This window comes from Rhinoraja longicauda, chromosome 3 (assembly GCF_053455715.1).
Source record: "Rhinoraja longicauda isolate Sanriku21f chromosome 3, sRhiLon1.1, whole genome shotgun sequence".
In the NCBI taxonomy this organism is placed as follows: domain Eukaryota; kingdom Metazoa; phylum Chordata; class Chondrichthyes; order Rajiformes; family Arhynchobatidae; genus Rhinoraja; species Rhinoraja longicauda.
This window is the reverse complement of record NC_135955.1, coordinates 66,758,315-66,776,345: the sequence shown is the minus strand read 5'-3', so window position 1 is coordinate 66,776,345 and position 18,031 is coordinate 66,758,315. Positions and strand designations below refer to the sequence as shown.

Below are 18,031 nucleotides of genomic sequence, written 5' to 3'. Positions count from 1 at the left end.
TTGTTGATACTGCACCAACTGCAGCTGTTGGGCTACAAACGTGCAGTCCCTCATGCATGCAGTTGCAGATTTAAAATGTAGTGTTTGCAAGCAACAGTTTAAAAGATTTAATATCAGCAGCAGATTTTATATTGGCAAAGGATTCCAAACAGGGATGGTTCTGGGGTACAGCGAGTAGCGGAAACAGTCTTTGTTGGTCTTGATGGTTTTATAATTCAAGGCTTGATTTAGTTGAGTTCCTGGTCTGTTGTTCCGACTATGAAAGATGGGCAATGTTGGATGGAGCTAATGAGTGGGTTTCTTTGTAGACTGCAGTAAGCCTGGATATTATACGGCGTCTTTGGAGGGTGTCCCATTTGAGTTCATGAAGCATTTCTGTGACACTACTGGTCTTTCTATAGTCACCGGTTACAAACCTGGCAGCTCTTCTCTGGACCTTCTCAAGGTTGTTAATGTGGGTCACTTGGTAGGGATCCCAAATGGCACTACAGTATTCCAGTCTTGGACGTACTAGTCATTTTGTAAGCAATGTCCTTTGTGGATTTTGTACAGTTCCAGAAATTTTGTCGCAGGAAACCAAGGATTTTGTTTGAGCTTGAGATAGCTTGGTTAATATGTTTTGCCCAGCTGAGGTTGTCTGACAGTTCGATACCCAATTAGGGGTGATGTTTTACCTCCTAGAGTGCAGAGTTTCCCATGAAGTACTGATAATGATGAAAATTCTTCTTGTGGGTCATTCTTATGACATAGCACTTGGATTTGTTGAATTTCATCTGCCAAGAAGATTCCCACTTGCAGAGTGAATTGATGTCTTGTTGAAGGGTATCGCAGTCATTCAGAGAGTGTAAGGATCTGTAGAGAATCAGATCATCTGCGAATAATCTGACCTCAGATGTTACACAAGTTGAAAGGTAATTTAAGTAGGGTAGAAAGAGCAGGGGGCCCAGGACAGTACCCTGGGGTACTCCTGAAGACACTGGACATCTGGATGAAGATTGACCGTCGACTAATACCTTCTGGTGTCGTTTGGTTAGAAAGTTTTCGATCCATTTCTTGATGGCCTGCGCCTGTATGGCTCAAGGTATGGCTCACTTATCTTCATTGATGATACAACTGCTGATGGTAGTAGCATAATGAATTCTAAAGTATATAGACACATTCTATCTGCTCAAGGTCAAACAAATGCCTCAAAACTCATTGGCCGGCAGTTCATTCTACAGCAAGACAATGATCCCAAACATATTGCTAAAGCAACAAAGGAGTTTTTCAAAGCTAAAAAAATGGTCAATTCTTGAGTGGCTGTCAATCACACGGTCTGAACCCAATTGAGAATGTACTTTGTATGCTGAAGAGAAAACTGAAGTGGACTACCCCCAAAACAAGCATAAGCTAAATATTGCTGCAATACAGGCCTGACAGAGCATCACCAGAGAAGACACCCAGCAACTGGTGATGTCCATGAATCGGAGACTTCAAGCAGTCATTGCATGCAAAGGATATGCAACAAAATACTAAACATGACTACTTTCATTTGCATGACATTGCTGTGTCCCAAACATTATGGTGCCCTGAAATGGGAGGACTATGTATAAACACTGTTGTAATTTCTACATGGTGAAAGCAAAATGTATAAAAGTGGCCTTTATAGAAATCTGACAATGTGTACTTTAACCACATGTGATTTTTTTCTATTACAAATCTCAAATTGTGGAGTACAGAGGCAAATAAATAAATGATGGGTCTTTGTCCCAAACATTATGGACGGCATTGTATGACCACGACATGCAATTTTTTTCTGTGTGGTGAAGGTCAAACAGACCTACACAATTGTTGTATAAGAAGAAACTGCAGATGCTGGTTTAAACTGAAGATAGACACAAAGCTGGAGTATCTCAGCGGGACAGGCAGCATCTCTGGAGAGAAGGAATGGGTGACATTTCGGGTTGAGAGAAGGTCTGCACTGTGTGTGGCAGTTAGTGGCTTTGCAAGAGCTTTTGACACGATGGAACAAATCTGTTTTCTTGCAGAATTTTGTCTCCATCTTGCATCTGTTTTTAGTGATTGAATGCAGGCCATGATCTTAACTAATGTTTCAACACACACAGTCTCAGTGCAGACCTGTCTCATCATTATTAATTTTTCTTGCCACAGTATTCCACCTTACTTCCAACAAGCTTTCTGTTGGTGTGGAGCAGATCTAGAGGACAGAGCTGTTTGGCTCCAACCAAAATCATCCCAACTTCAATCATCCAGCTGCAACATGCAGACATTTATGTATGCACACATTCAGAGGCTGAATACCATCTGTCATATCTTACTCACAGAAGCATAAGAGAAGACAGGCCTTTAACTAAACATTGGCAAAATAAAGGTCTTCTATAACATTTTTTTTAATGTGATAGAATAAAATAGTTAACAGAGTCTTTCTATTGCTTTTCCATCATCATACTATGAATTCTCGTATTCTGTGGATTGACTTTCATTATTGCTTTTTTTCTGCAGGGTTTGGGCTTAATTAATTTTACTGGTTCAGTGGACATTAACCATAAATGTCCATTAACCAACATTGCAAAGTGTTGCTAAGATTTAATCAATGAAATAATCAATTGGGGAAATGTATTAAAGATAATTCTGGCCAAATGCATGTACAATGTTTTTTGTTTTTTCAACAATTACATTTTGTCTTTATTTTTCAAGTTAATTACTTGCAATGGATGTCTTTAACTAGCTCATTACAACTTTTATTTGTTCATCAAAGCTGAATTATCAATGGCAAAAAAGTGGACAGTTTGTATTGGAGTCGATGGCACATAATTTAGCATGGGATCCTCAAGGTAAGAGAAAATACTATGCTAGCTTTCAATTAGAAACATGTTTTCCTGATGACTCGAACATTAGAGAGTCATCACCAGACTGAATTGTTTACAGTCAATATGAACCAGCTGATTGTAAGCTTACTTTCCCCTGGTTATAGCTCCAGATTCACCTGTTCTGACTTTGTCTTGGATCTGTGATAGTTTATTATGTCTTTCCTTCCCAAATTTGGCTGTGGATAATAAACACTTGAATTGCAATTCTTAATCTCAATTAAGCTGGAGTCTTGGGATAGTCATTACTGACTTTGAGCATGTTATTTTGATTCCTTTATCCAGTTAAGCAAGTAGATTTTTGGCTAATCTTCAGATTGTTTGTGGTCAGGTGAGGTGGGGGGTGGGGTGGGAGCTGGACAAATCCAGATAAATGATAGGTGGGGAGGGTTAGATGGGCGGACAAAGGCCAGAGATGAAAAGACAAACGGGTGTGGGCATTTGTTTCCAAAGTGCATCATTAATAATTGGAAGGTAAAAGGGTGAGAGAGGCAGAGATGTTAAGACAGGGAATTGGGTTGCAGACTGCTGAAGGCAGAAATGCATATAGTGGAGTGATTGGAACAGGTGAAATGCAGATAATCAAATTAACTTGCGTTAATTTGTCAGCTGAAATATTAAAAGGTCAGCCAGGGCTATCTCCATTTCTGTTACTTCTGTGTACACCCCTCCTTCTTCAACTCTTCAGCTGTCATTGAATGGCATGTTTGAGAAATGAGTAGTAAAATACTTTTAGAGCAATGTTTTTCATTAATAACTTGCATAGTAATAGACATTCTTTATTCTAGGAATTCGTCTTTTGACGGGCTCCAATTCGTTACAGCTCTGGGCCAACGAAAATCAAGAGATGGATATAAATGATGCGGAAGCTACAGATGGGACAGATTCAAATGAAGTTAACAATTGGCAATGCATCTGGGAATCTGAGTAAGGGAGTATTAAAGCTTATTATTTATTGATGAGGTGCTAGTTTTATTTTGTTTTTTTCACAGTACTAAACTGACAGAAAATACTAATTGCTAATTTAAGGCCAGTTATTTCTTAAACTGATTGCTATCATTAAAGCTGTTTTATATTAAAGTAAATTGAAAAAAGAGCTGTTTCTTTTAGTAAATGGCTGATCAACAGATCGCTAACTAAAGCAATGTGAGAAGATTTTTTTAATGCGAGCAGGTGAGGATTCAGAATGCACTGCTGATAGTGTGATGGAGGCAGACACAAAGGGAGATATATATTTTATGTATATATTCTCGGAGAAGAAAAATTGCAGAGATGTTGGGAAGAAATGCTTAGAGTGAGGCTCACATTTTTGGTTTTTATCTGGCACTAATCAACAGAGAAGAAAAATATACCATTTGAACCTTTTGGTTCTAAGTGGGGGAGTCCAGAACAAGGGGCCACAGTTTAAGAATAAGGGGTAGGCCATTTAGAACTGAGATGAAGAAAAACGTTTTCAGTCAGAGAGTTGTAAATTTGTGGAATTCTCTGCCTCAGAAGGCAGTGGAGGCCGGTTTCTCTGAATGTATTCAAGAGAGAGCTAGATAGAGCTCTTAAGGATAGCGGAGTCAGGGGGTATGGGGAGAAGGCAGGAACGGGGTACTGATTGAGAATGATCAGCCATGATCACATTGAATGGCGGTGCTGGTTCGAAGGGCCGATTGGCCTCCTCCTGCACCTATGTCTATTGTCTATAAGTGGCTCCATTACTTAGTTTGTTACTCCACATCCCCTCCAATTTTTTTTTCTCAAAGAATTTATATATTTGGAATCTGTCTCCACCACCCTGCCAGCATGCATTCATAAGCTTTAGACATGTTTATGTTACTTTTGTTTCTTTCATGAGAAGCTTTTCCTTTTTATTTACCCTTTCTTTAACTCTGACACAGAATTTTAAGATGCAACACTGTATAATGACTTCCATGTTCCCTACAACTATTTCTGTTCTATCTCTTCATTCAATTTTGTATTAATGCTGATGTTTGCTTGCAAAATTGAAACCTGTTATCATATGCACGACAGAAACTGCGTTGTCCACATTTGTGCTGGCTCTACTTTGTTTGTCAGTTTGATTAAAATTATTTGTTAATTTTCTTGGAGATATTGTTTCCAAAGGTTTTCACATCACCAAGTTAGCCCGATGAGCCTATAATTGTCAGTTAATCTTTTTCTGAACAATGGTGCATTATTCAATTTTGGGGTATATCCTTTGTTTTAAGGCAAATAACAAGATTGTGGCCATTGTCTCTGCGATTTCAGAGAATGCACCATGTTGGTCTCCTGCTTCCCAAACCCAGTTCCTCTGGTCCAGTATATGCTTTACGGTGTGAAACCTGCAGGAATTTGGTTTGATGCTCCAGCTTTAACTTGATTGCTTTGACAATGATTAACACACTTAGCTCACACAAATGCTTTGGACAGCCATCTAAGCGAGCGACTCTAACCTTTTTCCAAAATTTGATCAAACATTTGGAATTGCAGTCCATATTTTAAAAGAGCATGATAAATGAATTGGTAATTCTGTCAGAATGATTTGAGTTTTCAAAACATTTTATTTTGTCTTTCAACTTATTATTCACAAAATTAAAGAATGCAGTAAAAGATTTGGAATGAATATTGTGAAGCCATTGACTGCTCCTACTGGTTTACCCACTTGCCCCTTGCATGCTGAAACTTGAACAACAGCTACAAGGTTGCATGTCAACCATTTCCCACCTCTGCTGGATGTTTCCAAACTTTAAAAAAAAACTTGGGTCCTGTTTCAATCCTTTGTGACCCAGTAATGGGTCACCACCGGAGATTGGGAATCAGCAATCTGGCATGTCCCAGATTTGCCAACATCCTAACAAATCGCCAAAATTTATTATTCATGAATTAGTGCCATTAAAGAACATAAAGCCAAACACTGAAAAGTATTTAATTTTTAATTCTATTAATTAAAAGGACGTAAGCCATCTACATCTTGCTGTTTGAACATATTTGAATTACTGGAGGCTAATCGGGCAGATTTCAATGCCAGACATTTGTTGGAGCACATTTAAAATGACATCAGAGGGGACAATATTAAACGTTGTGACTTTCATATATTCTCATCCTGAGCTGTCTGACAGTTATATGGTGAAACAACAGCTGATCAACCTGCAACTGTACAGATCCTCCTGAAATTTAGCTTGCTGAAAAATGGGCTTTGCAGATAGTGCCAAGAACAATCTTAAACTTTCAATATCATGCCTCACGGTGGAACATTTGTTTCTGTCCACTCTACAGGCTCAAATTTTAACAACTTGTGCAAGATGGCACAAAAAGAAAAGGATGCTGAAGAAAAACTGAAATCTGGACAAAGAGTTCTGGCCTAAAACTTTAATTCTTTCTCTTTCCGTGCATTCTCCCTGATTCGCTAAGCATTACCAACATTTTCCGGGAAAAAATAGCGTTCAGTTGGTTTCTTTCACTTTTCTCTAGCATTACATTGTCTGATCATTGGCAAAACCTATGAAAATTCAGGCTGAATATATTACTGAGCTTGTTATTACTTGTGGCATTAGTGTGATTAAAGCTAAGAATGTTAATTTGTGTTCACAGAACTGCAACACCCATCCATCTATTAAAGGTGTCTCCAGATGGTGATTTTTTTGCCACTGCAGGAAAGGTACTTGTTATTTGTGCTTAATTAGTTTTGAACACTATTCTAAGTATGATGATTTTTTAGGTTTATTTCATTATGGTTCAAGTTAATCAAGTATCACCTAAAATGCTCATCAAGTTGAAATAATTCAGAGCTAAGAAATCGTGCTTTATTATGACATTCATTCTAACTCTTAAAAGCTTTTTATTTTCAGGTTCAGATTTCAACCCAGTTGTGGATTTTGATCCTGCTTTCTTTTAATTATTAATCATAGATTCTGGAATGCAAGAGCATTAAACAAAACCACTACCTGACTGATAATTTTAAATAACTGAAAATGTGTTATTCTAGGAAAAATCAAGAAGAAAATACTTCTGAGAACAGTGACGTATAGCACCAGATTTGTTGGTGTTATATGTCATTACTGGGTACAAGGGAAATGTAATGGCTCTTATTTTAAGAACCACATTCACAACAACAGTTATTTATTTCTGATCATGTTGTGGAATTGTTCACTTTTTCTGTGAATTTGGTGACCAATGTTTTTCCATCTACACTTCATGCTGCCTTTGCAAGCATAATCAGGGATTGGTCTCAAGCCAGTCACTTCCTCGTCTCTCCCCCCCCCACCCCCCCCCCCTCTCCCTCCTATCAGGCTAGAGGTACAGAAGTTTGAAAAAGCAGACCTCCAGATCCACGCACAGTATCTTCCCAGCTGTTATCAGGCAACTGAACCATCCTCTCACCAGCTCGAGTCCGGTCCTGACCTTCCATTTACTTCACTGGAGACATTTGAACCTTTGAAATCATGCTTGACTAATCTGGATTTTTTTTGAGGATGTAACAAAGAAAATGGACAAGGGAGAGCCAGTGGATGTAGTGTACCTGGACTTTCAGAAAGCCTTTGATAAGGTCCCACATAGGAGATTAGTGGGCAGGATTAGAGCACATGGTATTGGGGGTAGGGTGCAGACATGGATAGAAAATTGGTTGGCAGACAGGAAACAAAGAGTAGGGATTAACGGGTCTTTTTCAGAATGGCGGGCAGTGACGAGTGGGGTACCGCAAGGCTCGATGCTGGGACCGCAGCTATTTACAATATGCATTAATGACTTAGATGAAGGGATTATAGTCAATATATAGTCAATAGTCAATTTTATTTGTCACATACACATAAATGTGCAGTGAAATGAAAGATTACCCACAGTCCAACAATAAGAGCAATAAAAATAAGCAATAACACACACAATCACAAACCAACACCAAACAAAAAGAAACATCCATCACAGTGAGTCTCCTCCAGTCACCTCCTCAGTGTGATGGAAGGCCAGAATGTCTTTTCTCTTCCACTGCCGTCTTCTCCCGCGGTCAGGCTGTTGAGGTTGCCATGTTCCAGGCCGCGCCGGACGGTGAAAGGTCAGCAGCGGGCCGACCCCAAGCCCCGCGATTCGGGGCGGGCGAAGACACTGCCGCTGCATGTCCGGGCGGCCGCGGCTCCCGACATTGAAGCCCCCGCCGGGCAGAGAAAATCCCGCGGCCTATTTCACGCCACGCCAGATGATGAAAGGTCTGCGGCGGGCCGACCGAAGCCCCGCGATTCGTAACATTAGCAAATTTGCGGATGATACAAAGCTGGGTGGCAGTGTGAACTGTGAGGAGGATGCTATGAGGATGCAGGGTGACAAATAAAAAGTTGTGTTTATGTTTGGTTCGGTGAGTTAATTTGGTGGCAATCCCAAAGTAATCAGGCTGCTGGAGTTGTAGTTTTTTTTACATAGAAGCAAGTAACTGCAGATGCCGGTTAATGCACAAGTAATGCACAATACTTGGACAAATTGTGTGAGTGGGCAGATGCATGGCAAATGTAGTTGAATGTGGATAAATGTGAGGTTATCCACTTTGGTGGTAAGAACAGAAAGGCAGATTATTATCTGAATGGTGTCAAGTTAGGAAATGGGGAAGTACAAAGTGATCTGGGTGTCCTTGTTCATCAGTCATTTAAAGTTAGCATGCAGGTACAGCAGGCAGTGAAGAAAGCTAATGGCATGTTGGCCTTTATGACAAGAGGAGTTGAGTATAGGAGCAAAGAGGTCGTTCTGCAGTTGTACAGGGCCCTAGTGAGACCGCACCTGGAGTATTATGTGCAGTTTTGGTCTCCAAATTTGAGGAAGGACATTCTTGCTATTGAGGGCATACAGCATAGGTTCACTAGGTTAATTCCCGGAATGGTGGGACTGTTGTATGTTGAAAGACTGGAGTGACTAGGCTTGTACACGCTGGAATTTAGAAGGATGAGAGAGGATCTTATTGAAACATATAAGATTATTAAGGGATTGGACACGTTAGAGGCAGGAAACATGTTCCCAATGTTGGGGGAGTCCAGAACCAGGGGCCACAGTTTAAGAATAAGGGGTAGGCCATTTAGAACGGAGGTGAGGAAAAACTTTTTCAGTCATTGTAAAGCTGTGCAATTCTCTGCCTCAGAAGGCAGTGGAGGCCAATTTTCTGGATGCTTTCAAGAGAGAGAGCTAGATAGCGCTCTTAAAGATAGCGGAGTCAAAGGATACGGGGAGAAAGCAGGAGCGGGGAACTGATTGTGAATGATCAGCCATGATCACATCGCATGGTGGTGCTGGCTTGAATGGCCGAATGGCGTACTCCTTCACCTATTGTCTATTGAACTATCTTTAATCAAACTTTATCTTATGCTATTTTTTGTACCTTTATCTGCACACTGTGGGTTACTTGATTGTAATCACGTATAGTCTTTGTCTGGATAGCACGTAACATAAAAGCTTTTCGGTGTACCTCGGTACACCTGACAAAAATAAACTAGCCTAAACTAAAACTTTTGTCCTGGAAAACACCACTCAGTTCAATTGCAATTGGGGGAGGAAAATGGGGAAGAGAAATAAAAACTGCCAATCTCAGCGAATCTCTGGAAATGAGAAAAATATATTCTGAAATCAATTGAAATACAATATTAGTTCTGTAAATCTCAAAGCCCTTAGTTCATACTTCATAGTTTAGTTGGTGATTGTGGTGTTCAAGAGCCTGATGGTTGTTGGGAAGGAGCTTTCCTGAACCCGGAGGTCTTGCTTTTCAGACCCCTGTAATCTTGCTTTGAGATATTGATTTTAATTAAATTTGTGCATTGAATAATAACTTGAAACTTTCCCCTCCAAGAGGAATCAAGAAAACCTCTCTTTGTGCATTAACCGGCATCTGCAGTTCCTTGTTTCTATGTAAAGAAAACTACAAATCCAGCAGCCTGATTACTTTGGGATTGCTACCAAATTAACTCACCGAACCAAACATAAACACAACTTTTTTTAAACATCGGGCTTTCTTTGAATATATAGCTGTGTGTTTTACCCTTGCCTTGTCAAAATCCACATTTTATGGACTATGCCATCAGTAACTACAGCATGCTGTATATTGGTACAATCAATGGATTTGCATTCTCAGATTCTACAATTTCTGAGCCAGCACCCTTGTGTGAACCAGTTCTAACTGGTTACCCCTAACTGAGAGGCTTGCAGGAAACTTGTTTGCTTTTTTACCACTTCCTTGCTAGTGCGAGTAAGAACTGCAAGGTTAAGAAAATCTATCAGTTAAAGTAAACAAAAAGAAAGAAATGAAATTTAACCCTCTATTCAAAATTGTTCTGTATTTCCTCCCCATAACTTGTTTTTCTTTCTGCCTCCTTCCTTTTAATATTGACTTAAAATTTACTCCTACACTTTTGTAATTATTTTTGCTCAGTTGTATTCTGTTCAATCCACTTTGTAGATTTTCTGGATTAAAACTTCTCTATAAACGTCACATGTTATACCTAATGTCATTTCATAATAAAGATATAGGTAGCATGGCTGGATTTTTTTCGCTTGGATTGATATAACAAACACACATATATTGTCATTTGGAAGGTGTGCTTCATAATAACAAACCTCAGAATCAGCATTGAGGAATATAAAACATAATTATTAGCTCTTGTGTTTGTGTATTTTCATTTTTTTTTAAATAATTATAAAACTTGATCTAAATCAGAATTTTTTTGCAGGTGTTGTATATTTCACTGAAAGCATGTTCAATTTTAGATTTTGGCAACACGTGTAGTAGACAAGGTGATGGAGAAAACATTTAGCTTGCTTGCTTTCATCGGTCAGGAGATTGAGTACAAGAGTTGGGATGTTATGTTGGAATGTTATGTACAAATCATTTATAAGTCCGCAGTTACAGAGTGTAGTTCTGGTAACGCAACTTTTGGAAGGTTGGAAAAGATGCAGAAGCAGATTCACGGGTATGTTGCTGGAACTGGAGAGCTTGAGTTTAAGCAGAGGCTGGATAGGCTGAAACATCTTTTCTGTGGAACAGAGAAGATTGTGGCGTGATCTTCTAGAGGTTATATAAAATCATGAGGGGTGTAGATGAGGCAGTCAGTCTGTCTTTTTTTCCCAGAACTAGGGGGCATAGAATTATGGAGAGAGCAATGATTTTCAAAGGACCTGAGAGATGACTCTTTCATGCAGAGGATGGTGAGTATTTGGAATAAGCTGCCAGAGGAAGTTGTCATGGTGGATACAGTTATAATTTTTATATGACATTCGGACAAATGCGTGGATACAAAAGGTCTAGAGGGATAAGGGCCAAATGCAGGAAAATGAGACGAGACATCTTGGTGGGCAGGGGGGGGGGGGGGTTGGACTATTGGGCCTGTTTCCATGCTGTGTGATGTCTAGGTGGAAAAAAAACATTTAAAATTAATTGTTCTGTTGTTTTTGTTTCTCCTTTTCCACTTTCTTCAGGATGATTGTCTTGTGAAAGTGTGGTACAATTCCAGCTGCTGGCAGTCAGCAGTGATGACACCAATCACTCCAATGGACAAAGAGGAAGACGACATTGATTTTTCCTTTGTGTATTTAGCCCATCCTCGGGCTGTGACAGGATTCTCTTGGCGGAAGACCAGCAAGTACTTGCCAAGGTTAACTGAATATTTAGAAAAATTAATGAATGGATAATCACTACAAATGCTGATTTCTTTTCTTTTCGTGTGACAAATTAGATGGTTTCAGTTTTCCTTCCACACATCGTTATGGGCAAAATTACCCTCTGTTCAAAGTGTTATTCTTTATAACATACTGCATAATAATTCATAGAAAATTACAAGGAACTTATTTTGGCCTATTGTGTCGGCACTTGTGGCAAAAAAGTTGGTCTAATTCCACTTGGTTCATAGCTCTTCATTGCAGTTTTCAAGTACACGGATTTTTTAAATGTGACAAAGGTTTCTTCCTATAATCGCCATTTCAGGCATTGAATCCAGATATCTGTCTTAATACTAACATCCCCTCTAATTGTGTCGTCAAACTCGGGGAACTAGCTCTTCTGCTCATCCCAATGTAATTGGATACTCAACTTCCTCATCAACAGAACTCAATCAATAAAATTGGCAACAATAATTCTTCCTCGCTGACCATCAGTACAGGGGCCCCTTGAGGCTGCGTGCTGAGTCCCACTGCTCTACATACTCGACATCCATGATGGTGTAATCCGACACGACTCCAAGGTTGTCTGTAAATTCACTGATGGTACCACCATAGTTTGACGAATAATGATGGAGATCGATAATCTCGTTGAGTGCTGCCAGAACAACAATCTTGCTCACATGGTCAGCATAACTAAGAAACTGATGGGTGCTTCAGGAAGGGAAAGCCAAGGATTCATGACCCTGTCGTCATCAGCGGGTTGGAGATGGAGAGGTCAGCAGCTCTAGTTCCTGGGCATGCACATCTCTGAGGTCTGTCCTAGGCCCACCATGTTGATGCAATCATTGTTGCCGAATACTCTATCGGACCACTGCAGGTTGCATTGCAATCTGGCTCAGTAACTCAAATAACCAACAATGAAGATGGCTGTAGAAAGTGGTCCAACACTGGTATTGACCTCCCCACTATCAAAGGCATCTACAAAAAGTGCTGTATCAAGAAGGTACCATGCCATCCTGGCCACAGACTCGTCTCACTGCGACCGTTGGGGAAAAATACTGGATTCTGAGAACCATTACATCCAGGTTAAAGAACGACTTCTTCCCTTCAATCACCAAGCACTTGAACCATATTACACATAACTGTAACCACAATCCTATCTTAGCAGTGAACTACCATGGACCTCATACGAGGGTGCACTAAATACTTTGGCTTGCACTATTTCAGTTTTGTTGCCTCGTGTAACTGATGATTTATTGCAGTTTATTCTGTATTTGTTGTATTGTTAGACAATAGACAATAGGTGCAAGAGTAGGACATTCGGCCCTTTGAGCCAGCACCACCATTCAATGTGATCATGGCTGATCATTCTCAGTCAGTACCCCGTTCCTGCATTCTCTCCATACCCCCTGACTCCGCTATCCTTAAGAGCTCTATCTAGCTCTCTCTTGAATACATTCAGAGAATTGGCCTCCACTGCCTTGTGAGGCAGAGAATTCCACAGATTTACAACTCTCTTGACTGATTTTTTTTTTCCTCATCTCCGTTTTAAATGGCCTACCCCTTATTCTTAAACTGTGGCCCCTGGTTCTGGACCCCCAACATTGGGAACATGTTTCCTGCCTCTAACGTGTCCAACCCCTTAATAACCTTATGTTTCGATAAGATCCCCTCTCATCCTTCTAAATTCCAGTGTATACAATCCTAGTCGCTCCAGTCTTTCAACATATGACAGTCCCGTCATTCCGGGAATTAACCTAGTAAACCTACGCTGCACGCCCTCAATAGCAAGAATATCCTTCCTCAAATTTAGAGACCAAAACTGCACCCATTACTCCGGGTGTGGTCTCGCTAGGGCCCTGTACAACTGCAGAAGGACCTCTTTGCTCCTATACTCAACTCCTCTTGTTATGAAGGCCAACATTCCATTGGCTTTCTTCACTGCCTGCTGTCCCTGCATGCTTCCTTTCAGTGACTGATGCACTAGGACATCCAGATCTCGTTGTATGTCCCCTTTTCCTAACTTGACACCATTCAGATAATAATCTGCCTTCCTATTCTTACCACCAAAGTGGATAACCTCACACTTACCCACATTAAACTGCATCTGCCATGCATCCGCCCACTCACACAACCTGTCCAAGTCACCCTGCAACCGCATAGCATCTTCCTCACAGTTCACACTACCACCCAGCTTTGTATCATCTGCAAATTTGCTAATGGTACTTTTAATCCCTTCATCCAAGTCATTAATGTATATTGTAAATAGCTGCGGTCCCAGCACCGACCCTTGCGGTACCCCACTAGTCACTGCCTGCCATTCTGAAAGGGACCCATTTATCCCCACTCTTTGCTTTCTGTCTGTCAACCAATTTTCTATCCATGTCAATACCCTACCCCCAATACCATGTGCTCTAATTTTGCCCACTAATCTCCTATGTGGGACCTTGTTGAAGGCTTTCTGAAAGTCGAGGTACACCACATCCACCGGCTCTCCCCTGTTAATTTTCCTAATTATATCCTCAAAAAATTCCAGAGGATTAGTCAAGCATGATTTCCCCTTCGTAAATCCATGCTGACTCGGAACGATCCTGTTACTGCTATCCAATTGCTCCGCAATTTCGTCTATTATAATTGACTCCAGCATCTTCCCCACCACTGATGTCAGACTAACTGGTCTATAATTTCCCGTTTTCTCTCTCCATCCTTTCTTAAAAAGTGGGATGACATTAATATGCCTGTAAATTAGCAACAAGAACGAATTTCATTGCTCCCTTCCCGATATGACAATTTAAAAACTCTTGGCTTGAATTAAAAACTTGATTCTTGACTATTATCTTTTGATTCAGCTCTTTTTTGTGATTTTTCTCGTCTGATGTCCTACCATTTACTTTAAATTCATGATTTCCTTCTTGTCAACATTTCTGCTGAGTGAAATTTCTCCTGTTTATTTTCCTCGGTAAATTATATTATGTACCAAGCTCTCTGAAGAGAGCATCTCTTGCATATCAAATCATGCCCCATAGGTATAATTTTTTTAAATCCCTGGTTACATCCTCATAAATCTCCTCTGTTCCATCGCTAATGCAATCACATTTTCCTGCAACGTAATGACCGTAAATGTACTCATTATTCAAACCATGGCCTAACTAGAATTGTACACCAATCAGCCAAAACATTATGACCACCTGCCTAATATGCTGTGGGTCCTCCGTGTGCCTCCAAAACAGCACCGACCCGCCGAGGCATGGACTCTACAAGACCCCTGAAGATGTCCTGTGGTATCTGGCACCAAAACATTAGCAGCAGATCCTTCAAGTTCTGTAAGTTGCGAGGTGGAGCTGCCGTGGATCAGACGTGTCGATCCAGCACATCCCACAGATGCTCAATGGGATTGAGATCTGGAGAATTTGAAGGCCAGGGCAACACCGTGAACACTTCATGTTCCTCAAACCATTCCCGAACAATGTGTGCAGTGTGGCATGGCGCATTATCCTGCTGAAAGAGGCCACTGCCATCAGGGAATACCATTGCCTTGAAGGGGGGGGAACCTGGTCTGCAACGATGTTTAGGTAGGTGACACGTGTCAAATTGATGACCACATGAATGGCCAGACCCAGGGTTTCCCAGCAGAACATTGCCCAGAGCATCACACTCCCTCCACCGGCTTGTCATCTTCCCACAGACGGTTCAGACCAGACGGGATTGCCTTCGTTGCCCTTGCGCATCGATGAGCCTTGGGTGCCCAACACCCTGTCGCTGGTATGTGGTTTGTCCCTCCTCGGACCACTGTCGGTAGGTACTCACTACTGCTGACCGGGAGCACCCACAAGCCTTGCTGTTTCAAAGATGCTCTGACCCAGTCGTCTGGTCATAACAATTTGGCCCTTGTCAAAGTCGCTCAGGTCTTTCCTCCTGCCCATTTCTCTTGCATCCAACACATCAACTTCAAGAACTGACTGTTCACTTGCTGCCTAATATATATCCCACCCCTTGACAGGTGCCATTGTAACAAGATAACCAATGTTATTCACCACCTGTCGGTGGTCATAATGTTTTGGCTGATCGGTGTATACTGTTCTAACATGCCTGCCCTGCTCTTACATTCTGTGCATCACTTATCTTATTGATTCCCTGTGTGAGAGAGGGCTCACACCTGCTACCTTTATTGATCAATGGACGTATAGCCAGGGCATTTTTGTTCCTTTACAATGGTCAATACCCTGCCAATTTTTAATTATTCCTTTGCCTGTTGTATCTGGTGAAATGCATTTCCTTGAACTCTACTTGAAAAATACTGCATGGAAACAAGCTCTTTGGACTACGGAGTCCACGGCGACCATCAATCACCCGTTCTCACCCAATTCTCTTCTTTGGATTACATTCCTTTTTCTCTTTCCTGCCCAACCCTCAGACCTTCATTTTGTTTTCTTCATCACTGTCAACTATTTTTGCATCATCTGTGAACTTGTTTATGATGACCTTGCATTTAAATCTAAAACATATTTAATATATATAAAAGTGACTGTCTACTGAGCCCTATGAAACCTGAATGACAACAGCATTTCAGTCTTTAAGCTATTACCCTGTGCTTCCAGCTACAGTGTGATTTGGATCCAATTTGCCCTCTGATCTCATGATCTGCTTTCTTAGCAGTCTGCCTTGTGAGGCTTTGTCAAAAGTCTTACTAAAATTCATGTAGGCTATTTCAAATGCATTGACCCTCCTAGTTTAAAAAAAATCAAGTTAGAGAGCTAGGATTTTCACTCAATATTTCATGTTAACTCTCCTTGGTTTAATGTTCCTTTTTAAATGAAGACTTAGAATTTTTCTTGTACTGGATTCTAAGAGAATATTTGAAAATTGCAATAGAGCCTCCACATTTCCTTTCAATTGTTTGAGATATTGTTCATCTGAGCCTGGCAATTTTTCTACTGATATACTTCAAATCTATATGCTATGCAACATTACCTCTATTCCTGTTCAAATTTCAATTAATTTATCATATAGCATGTATCAAAATGTAACATGTTTTTTATGAGCAAATGCAAAAAAAGGTACAGTACTTAAGTATATGCTTAGTGAATGAGTGTTGAGAGCATATGCTCAATACTTTGTTTTCTTTTGCATTTATTGATCAAAAATTTAACTTATCCCATGTGGATTCCCAATCAGCCATCAAGTAATATGCAGCATGTTCAATTATAGTATGATTTCCCCCTTTTAAATGCTTGATATGAAATGACCTCAATCATTAATGGAATTTGACCTTAATAGCATCTTTCATTGCAGGGGCTCCACATGTCATGTATTGCTGACCTGCTGCAAGGACAATGTTTGTCGATTATGGGCAGAGACATTACTTCCAAGTGATAGTTTGCTTTCTGGTGAGGGCTACACCCAGTGGTCTGAGTCTGTTACTGCAAACAGCAACCTCAAAAGGAACATCTCCAGTCGGGAAAAGGTGCACTGCAATTGAACTGAGGAATGTTATAATGACCAAGATATTTTGAAAGGAAAACAAAAGATCTTAAGATTGATTTGTATTGTTCTTTTATAGTTGAATATTGGACCATTTCGAATAGGCAGGAGGAGGTCATCTGGCCTTGTCGCACATACTGGGTATTTACCAAACCAACTAGATGCACATGAACTCCATAGGAATGCGCCCCTACATGCAAATTCACTTTGTCATTTTCACATAGCAGCCAGTATTAATCCAGCAACAGGTAAGGAAATTATATATTCATTATGTCAAGAAGTTGTTTAAAGATTCTTCGGCATGTAAGGTACATAATGTGTGTTGATGAACATTGTTACGCTAATTGATCCCAGCCAGCTAACTGAACCCTAAAACTGTTTGAATTTTGTCACACTTTGTGCCCAATATCCAGCAATTAACAAGCATAAATGTTGCCTAACTGTACATGGAAGGTACTATTTTTAGGTTGCCACCACAAGCCTAATTACTAACTATAAACCTATCTCTTTTATTGTCTGAGGCTGAACCTGGCATATGCAAACTTGTTATGTAATTCTGAGATCCGTTTACAATCACATCTACTCGGTCACTGATATCAGCCATGATCGTATTGAATGGCAGTGCTGGCTCGAAGGGCTCTGAATGGCCTACTCCTGCACCTGTTTTCTATGTTTCTATGATGTTGACTTCTGTAATATTACTCAGTGGCACCTCTGTCTCTCTTCAGCTGCTGCACAAAATCCTTATCCATACTTTGGACTCTGCAACCTCTCCAATAAAAATCAATCTTCTACTTGACTGACTTTAGATGTACAGACTATTTACTTCAAAATTTAACTCTTTCCCCCCCCTCCCCACCCCCTCCACTTTTCAATGCATTTTGAAACCTGTCTCTTGATATGTCCTTGTACCTGATACAATTTGGAAACAAATTTGTTTAATAATACTCCTATCTATTCAAGATGAACTGGCAGCTAAGTACCACAAAAGATTTTGGAGGTTGCCAAACCATGATCATTATGCAACTCTACTGGCAATCATTTTGCTAAACAGCATTGTTTATGTTTTGTTC

General features: G+C 40.4%; 1 protein-coding gene across 2 annotated transcripts in view; it reads left to right on the top strand.

The window, feature by feature from the left end:
- dmxl1 (Dmx like 1) overlaps positions 1–18,031 on the top strand; it is a 156,842-nt gene that overhangs the window by 38,376 nt on the left and 100,435 nt on the right. The window contains exons 4-9 of one of the 2 annotated variants that reach the window (XM_078396297.1): positions 2,759–2,834; positions 3,656–3,794; positions 6,447–6,513; positions 11,298–11,473; positions 16,770–16,941; positions 17,038–17,206. In XM_078396297.1, coding sequence (XP_078252423.1) covers positions 2,759–2,834; positions 3,656–3,794; positions 6,447–6,513; positions 11,298–11,473; positions 16,770–16,941; positions 17,038–17,206 — 799 coding nt within the window. Of the gene's footprint in view, positions 1–2,758; positions 2,835–3,655; positions 3,795–6,446; positions 6,514–11,297; positions 11,474–16,769; positions 16,942–17,037; positions 17,207–18,031 lie in introns of those variants that run through there. The other variant, XM_078396298.1, reaches the window with a different exon arrangement.